General features: G+C 32.9%; 1 protein-coding gene across 1 annotated transcript; it reads right to left on the bottom strand.

The window, feature by feature from the left end:
- Positions 1-1158: 1158 nt before the first annotated feature.
- On the bottom strand, positions 1159-5795 carry LOC126709968 (aluminum-activated malate transporter 13-like). Its single transcript, XM_050410351.1, has 6 exons — positions 4941-5795; positions 4681-4824; positions 3569-3841; positions 3347-3459; positions 2809-2952; positions 1159-1638 (listed from the first exon to the last, which is right to left on the bottom strand). The coding sequence occupies exons 1-6, from the start codon at positions 5269-5271 to the stop codon at positions 1318-1320; spliced, it is 1326 nt and encodes a 441-aa protein (XP_050266308.1). The 5' UTR covers positions 5272-5795; the 3' UTR covers positions 1159-1317.
- Between the last annotated feature and the right edge of the window lie 2485 nt (positions 5796-8280).

Raw genomic sequence — 8280 nt, forward strand, 5'->3', positions numbered from 1 at the left:
TCCAGCAGTCTTACTATACACTCTCATTCATTACTCATACTACTCACAAATGACTCTCTCTACTCATTACTCACTATACTCATGAGCATGTCTTGGCACCATAATGATCTTGCTGAGCTAGCTGGGATCTCTCTCTCTCCCTTCATCTCACACTAAGTTTTCTTCATTATTTGTCATAATGGAACTCATAATATTTACTTATTCTTTTACTATCAATGGTTATGATGTAACTGTTTCTATAGAATTTTTTCCTCATATTGTTGTATTAGAAAACTCCTCTCCAGAGCTAATGGATGATGAGTTTGAAAATGTAGATGTTTTCCTTAGTTTGTGAAGTAGCTAACAGCTGGAGGTTTATCCTGTTTTACCTTACTTTACCGCTGAGCTATTTTCTGCAGAAACACTTTACTGCTAGGTTATTTCTTACAGTATGTTTTTTAACCATGTTGACATGTCCGCTGTAGGGATCGTTCATGGCTTACTCTTGTCAGTCTCAATCTAAGCCCAAGGCATAAAATATAGTGGATTTCTTGAATTTTCACCGATAGCCTTTGGGCTGTGCATCAAGCCCATTGTCGAGTTTCGGTTTAGACTTCCCAACCCAACATAAACCTCATTTGTTGGAAAGGAAACTTTTTCACCCCCGACAACTGACACCTCCTTCTTTGTAACCACTTAATAGAAAATCCATTTACCAATGCAGAAATGTTAAATTACATGTTATGCTTTGGGGTTTTCACAGTCAGTTTGGACCTTGGATCAGATTGAAAAAATGTCACTCAAACTACCTATTTCGCTTTGGTTGTATATGATTTTACTGCCATTGAAAGTTAAATGTTATTCACTTATTTGATAGTACCACTACGTAGTGATGAATTTTCTCTCCTCATTGTGCTTGTGGTGCCATAGCTAGAAAGTCCTGATCACTTTGGCCTTAACTAGATTTTAGATATTGGTGTTATTAGATTAAAAAGAGTCAATTCTTGATTTAGTCAGCAAAGGTAGTATTATTAGCTCTGTAATTTAGCATAAGACTTACAAGGGTATAGGATGTATCATTATTCATGCATCCCCAAGCTTGTGAATATTGATTATATTCTCTTCTCCCTTGTTTATATCCCTCTACTCCCTCCCTCCCCGCCCCCCCCCCCCCCCCAACAAACAACCCTGATTATATAGTCATTTCCTATAAACACCACCCCCATTTCTTTTTCTTCTTTCCCAAAAAACATATATGTATATACCAAAGCCAAAAAAAAGTGGCAAATGGTTGTGTACAGCAACTGCTCATAGATTAGAGGGAGCAATAAATTAAAGCTAATAAGTACTAAAACCAGCAGGTTCTCCAAGTTCTTCCACCTCTTTTGCCAGTTCTTCCACCTTTTTCACCATCTCCATCAATAAGAACATAAAGGTTGCTATTGTATATCCTTCACCATTCTCTATAGTTGCTAGCTTTGAGGGAGAAATGACCAAGCTCAACTCTAGTCTCTTTGACTTCAACTTTGGCACTATTTTCTCTGCATGGCATACTCTCATTTTCAAGATACTCTCTCCAAGCTCTCTTAGAGTGCTTGCAAGTAATGAGACAACTGCTTCGCATGGTTCTTTGAACAAGTGTCTCAGAGTTGTCGAGGGCTAATAACACAATTCAAATAAAAGAAATAAGTGATTTTTCAATGATATTAGTTATAGTGATATTAAGGATATTACAAAATTTTCTATGTAATATATATATATATATATATATAAGCAGAGACCTCATGTGGGAAAGTATGAGATTCTGCCAAGTAGTGTATTCTATATAAAGAGAATTGAAGTATTCTCAAGTGCCGCATCAAAGATAAGAATAAATTAAATATTGACTTTTTATTTTATTTTGGTTTATTGTTTCAAGACTTTTCTAATTAAAAAAAAAAAAATTGTATCATTTGGTTCAATATTTCAAGACTTTTTATCTCTTACACATACACACAAAACTCTGCATTTTAATGCACCATTTTCACCTCTTACACTTCCACCCTTTTATATATATCTACCCATAACTTTTCATGTCATATCATGTCAAATACACACAAACAAAAAATGATGTCATTTACCTTCAATATTTCCATGACATCTACCCCGCTCTAACATTATTGTTTCATTTAATCCTAACCCATATGAGTTGGCTACAGCTAAGGAAGGGGGACTTGCATTTTATATTGAGTAATAATAGCAGTTACAATTTTAATGTTAAAGTCGGAAGTTATGGATTTGTGAGTTTTGTAAATGATGTAGATGTGATTGATTGTGGGTGTTTGAAATGTGTATTTTGTTTTAAAATAAGGAGAAAGAGAAAGACACATTGTATATCAACTTTTATTCTATAATATTCCTTCGAAGTTTTTTTTTTTTTTTCCCTCATTACTTCAATTGAATAATTATAATAAATATGTGTGTACAATTTATAATTGTTACTTTTTATGATAAACTCATTACTAATGAAGTTCTATAACAATTATGCTACAATACATATACAACATTCTTCAAAATCATCTTACATAAAATATTACATCATTATTCGTGCATCACATGGATAACTTACTAGTTCTTATAAATTGATATGTCATCAATTACCAAAAAAAATAAATTATGATATTAATTTATTATGGTATTGAAGTAATAAAAATTGTATTCATTATCATGTCAATTTATAAACTTTTATACTTTAATTGATAGTAATTTTATCAATTTCCTGTAAGTTATTTTGCTAGACCTTTATTGGTTAATTGACTACTATAAGAGCAAATGAATTGAATTATGTACCTGTCTAGGAGATTGAAGACAGCCTTCCATTGAAATGATGGTTGCTGTCAGCTCTCTAAGATGCTCTCCCATCTGCAGATATCTTCCCCAAGGGTAGTAAAGCCCAAATTTTCCATGCCATGGCTCCCATTTTGCAAAATTTGCCTAAAATTAAAATACAGTAGAACTTTCTGAGCATCCTTTTCCCTTTTCTTGATAAGATTTATATAAACAAAGATGACAATTATCAATTTTCAAGGAGAGAAAGAACTTAAAAGAACATTAAGAGACTCTGTATGTCTGAGGTTAAAGCAACATTCAGCTAACTTTAGGTCATTCAAGTTCCACGATTAATAGTTAGTAAACATGTCTCTCTTTCTAAGGATAAGGTATATCTTGCATCATTGCTTTCACAAAATCACTATGTATATCATATTATCTAGTAGCTTAGAAAACATGCATGTTTAATAGTAATGAACTTTTATGGTGTTTTAGAGGATTAGCTAATTGATAGCTTATTGGTATATGATAATTTGAGTCAAAAGAAGAAATATTATACCAATGACTCATCCTTCGACTTGGAGTATAAGACAGATTTGCAACTACTAGAATTTTTGGCACTGGGCTGACTTTCTTTTTCGTCCACAATACCGAAGTATTCTTCCATGCATCCTGCAAGAAACAACATAAATTTTATAAGACAGACTGACATCGTGGTTTACTATATGTAGCTAAAAAATCTACTGTATATGTTCTTTTTTGCTTTAATAAAGAAGCTTACCTTCAATAGATCGCGCAAGGTCTTCAAATTTGGATGCTATAGAGTCATGAAGTTCATCACTAGCCCATATTGGGAAGATGAGCAAGCTTATGAAAATGCAGATGGCAAAACCCATCCCGATTGTTAAGAGACGTTCGCGTGCTATTTGCAAGACCTTTACAGCACGTACACCCGATACCACAACTAGATTGAAGGTGAGGATGAAAATCAAGGCCCCGTAGTCATATCTCTTCTTAATTCTTGGGACTAATCGTGCATATGTTGCTGCTGCAGCTGAAAAAATGAGAATAGAGTTATTAAGAAATAGGTTTGATTATGAAGATTAAAGACCTAGGCTACTATGCATATATAGTGGTCATGTTGAGAGTAACAATATATATGCATGACGTTTATGTTCTTTGATAACTAATTTAAGCTTTGATATATTTTGCATGATCTCATATTTGATCTGTCATTACACTTTAAAAAGGTTAAGTGTTAATTTAGTCATTTAACTTTTTCCTTTCAGTGAAAGGAAAGCCATTGCCTTTTGCCTAATGAAGTGAATGAATATATGCACTTCTCCCAGGATTATTGCTGTCATGACCAACGAAGCAATGTATACATGGTTCCCTTCTCATATATAATAATAATAATAATAATAATAATAATAATAATAATAATAATATCTTTGTGTTATAAACTAATAAACAGGATGACCTCTATAGTAAAAAGCTGCACTGTAGAATGCCACTTCAGTATCCCACCACCAACTAATAAGCTTCTTTCTCTTTCATTGGTAAGGCATGCATCATCAACAACTGATAACTTATTAAGAAAATAGTAATTAATTTTTGAGCTTAAAAATTTTGATGGAACACACATAGATAGAGAACTTGGACACATAAGTGACAAACTAGCTATACTCCATTACTATATCAATTAATGGCATTTTTTTCGACTTTTTTTTAATCTTTCTGTTTATAAGAACTAAGTGAACGTTTGTGTGACACAATTCCCTCATGAAGAAGAACTTGTACTCGAATTCCCTTCCCCATGTATCATAAGCCAAAAAAAAAAAGTAAACTATGTGTTACTAATAATAATAACCGCATTGATAAGCTATCACTTACCAAAAATAAAAACAAAAATGCCAACAACAATTGCGTGACCAATCTTCCCACCAACTTCTTGAGCTAAAGTTGCTGCTAAACACCCTAGCCCACCTCCTAATATGGTTCCCATTCCACGGTTCAAACCCTTGCTTAGTGTAGCACCTGCAATATTATACAAAGGCAGCAAAAAAATGAAATTTGAAGACTTGGGACTTTTTTTAGTGACCATATATATTAGACTATAAATCCATAACAATATGTATGATAAACAAACAAACCTGCATAGAACTCAAAGATGACCACAACAGTCATTATAGCCCACATGGCATTATCTCCAACTTGAACATAAATAGGATCCAAGAGGAAGAGAAGTGAAACCAAAACAAGGGCAACTCCTACTTTGGTACTGTGAATAATTCTTCTCATGTCATGCTTAGTTTTCTTTTCTCTAAGGTAGGAAACAATGGGAGGAAGAGAAAATTGGATCTTCTTATTGTTTTCTCTTAGATAGGAAATAATGGGTTGAAGAGAAAATTGAAATTTCTTCTTCTCTTTAAGAGTAACTCCAACTCCCTCTCCATCTGGAATATCTATCACAGCTGAGCCCATATTGGTGATGAATAGTAAACTCTCTTTGTTCTTTCCTCTTTTGACTTGAATTGAGCTTCACTTTCTTGTTGAGAAGTTTGAGTTGGAGTGAAAGAGAAACCATCTATATATATACACATGGCAAACCATGAGAATGCATGTCAAATTAGTGGGTAGATGATTAGCTTTAGCTAGCAACAGTTGAAGCCCGAAAGTGGACATAGGGCCTATGCACTTGAAGCCAAATACATGGCCTATTGAAATGAGACATGAAAAACCACATGTAAGACTGCATTTTATTTCAATGGGGACACAATAGTTTGAACTTAGTGACTCTAGTGGAACACGCTTGCACGGCACGACGGTTCCTTATCATACATGTATTGTTTTGTTTGTGGAGCTTAGTCTTTTCACAACACTACCTCTATATGCAATTCCAAATGCATGCCCACCGTAGAGAGAAATGCATATTCAGCAAGGGCAGAGAGGTGGTGTACTATAGTCTATAATGAATGCTAGTTCTTCAGGTAGGGTTCCAATTATATAACCCACTTCTTTTTTCTTCTAAGTAATATATGGTATTCATATATCCCAAGTAAGTAGTAGTAGTAGTACTATATCGCACTATATATCGTACTATACGACCTTTAATACATTTGTATTGCTTGTAGACTAGAGACACCATACGATATATACCCCCGACAAAATTAGTCTTTCACCAAACTTATCAATTATTATTTTCAATGTTTGTGTGGCTGCAGAACTTGTTGACAAAAGTACCAAGTGCCAAGTTCAATAGGCGATCATTCATATACGACCCTTAATTTATTCATGCCTGCTTCTTATGCATGTATGTTTCATTGGGAATAAAGAATACAAGTAAAATTAAGGATATATATATATACATATATATATTTTTGAAGATATATATATATATATATTAATTTCATTGATATATGTAATACCAATGAAATTTATTGTCATTTCAATTTATGTATCTTTTATAATAAAATTGATACTAGGTTCTACTAGTAGTAGTAGTAGTAGTGGTATTAAACTAGTTTCATTTCACATGCAGTATATATGTACGGAGTTAAATGAAAATATACGGTAGGAAAGCGTGCATAAATGTACACGTTGTGATTCTGAGAGTTTACCTCGGATGTTTATATTTACTATTAGACTATTGTTATATCCGTACTTGAAAATACATATTTTAAAAAGAGGGGGTTGAAAAATGTGTCGGGTGCATTATAATAAGATAAAAAGGCTTAGCCTGCTGCTAATAATAGTGACCAACAATTAGAAAATGACACCACCTTTTACTATATAGTGGGCTACCACGCATTGTGCCACTATTTTTTGTCTGTTACGTGCTCATGTTTGCTAGTATTTTCTCAATTAATTAGTACTCCTGCTATTCATCTATGTTTTAAATTTGTTGATCATAGAAATTTCATATATAATATGAATTCCAGATTATTGGAGATTGGTTCAATTATATGATGGTCAAAAGGTTGCGTACAAATATTAATATTAAACTAATTGATTAATTTAGTGTGTCATTTTAGCAATTGATTTAGAGCACTACCGGAAATCCAGAGGAAGATGAGTTTTTGTTTGGTTTTGTTTTCTACTTTTTTTTTTTTTTTTTTTTTTTTTGTTTTTGTTTTGCATAGAACAAGTGAGGAAGGGAACTCAAAATTAATCAGTTCACTGTTGAAGATACTATTAGGGAGCCCAAAAACCCTTTAAGATATAAATCCATAGGAGTCCAAAAACTACTTAGATCTAATTAGTAATTATAACTTAATTAGAACCAAGCAGCCAACTTAATATTAGTGGGATGGCACGAACAATAAACTTATCCTAATTTAGTTTTAGAATTACAGGCACATTTTGATAGCATGAAAGTTTGATTTCCCATTTCCATTTTATTCTTAACACCGGTTTAGTTGGAGTATTTCAAATCTTGAAGAGTTTTAGATTAATTCTTATCAATTTAAACTCGCAAGGATTAGAATAATTGAAAGTTAACATAAGTTAACATTTTTGTTGTTCCGCTATACTTAAAATTTGATTAACACTGTATTTTTAAAAATATAAATTTTATTTGTCTAAAATAATCTTCTAAAAACTCATATTAAAATAATTATAAAAAAAAAAAGCAAATAACTAATTATTTGACAATTATGGATAGTTTTTTAAATAATAAAAAAAAACCTTTAATTTGAACATTGATAATCATCTTATTTAGTGAAGAAATAAATATTTTATTTCTAAATTTAAACTATTTGTAGTAAATTTTGAGGAAATAAAACAGAAGTAAAATTTTGAATTAATTAGCAAATACGGGTAATCCTCTAAAATATAGGATATACGAAAATTGACATTTTCTACCTAAGGGAATTATAATTCTATCTTTCAGAATTTGATATTTTCTTAGAATTTATAATTCTGGCGAATTATATATATATAATGAAGAATCTTTTGACTTGGGCTAATGGATCTTTTTTTATTTTTTCTTTTTGAGAAAAGGGTTAATGGATCTATCACTCAACAAACACCGTGTATTTACCGCGGAAATCTCTTTCTTGACTTTAATTTGAAAGCGTTTTTGGCCTTTTGCTTTCTTCGCAGCAACTGCCTCGAAGTGGGGAAGAACAAAAAAAGATTTGTTGCTGTTGGTAGCACTGTTAAATTTATATTATATTTTATATATATATATATATATATATTGTACGGCACGGGACCTCCAAGCCTATGTGGACCTTGAACCCTAGCTTTACAGTGTGGCCCATGGTCCTAACACCCCTGTCAGAAGATGGGCTTGGGGCCTGCTAAGGCCATGGATCCGGGCCTCGTGTCACTATGCCCCATCCAAAACCCGTTAAGCGAGCCATTGTAATATATGCTCATCTTAGTTCACAGCCCAGGAGTTGCTCGGCAAATCACATCTCAAACGAGGGTAGGAATGCTCGGGAGCGCTGTATCCCGGCGACTCGGTATCGCTTGGGGAAGTATCGCTGC

Source organism: Quercus robur, chromosome 12 (assembly GCF_932294415.1).
Source record: "Quercus robur chromosome 12, dhQueRobu3.1, whole genome shotgun sequence".
NCBI lineage: Eukaryota > Viridiplantae > Streptophyta > Magnoliopsida > Fagales > Fagaceae > Quercus > Quercus robur.

Excerpts from the sequence above, each read along its gene's own strand:
- LOC126709968 (XM_050410351.1), bottom strand. The coding sequence starts at position 5,271 with ATGGGCTCAGCTGTGATAGATATTCCAGATGGAGAGGGAGTTGGAGTT. Across the intron at positions 3,460-3,568 it reads CCTTGCGCGATCTATTGAAG|GATGCATGGAAGAATACTTC; the intron begins GTAAGCTTCTTT and ends TGTTTCTTGCAG. Across the intron at positions 2,953-3,346 it reads AGTCGAAGGATGAGTCATTG|GCAAATTTTGCAAAATGGGA; the intron begins GTATAATATTTC and ends TTTTAATTTTAG.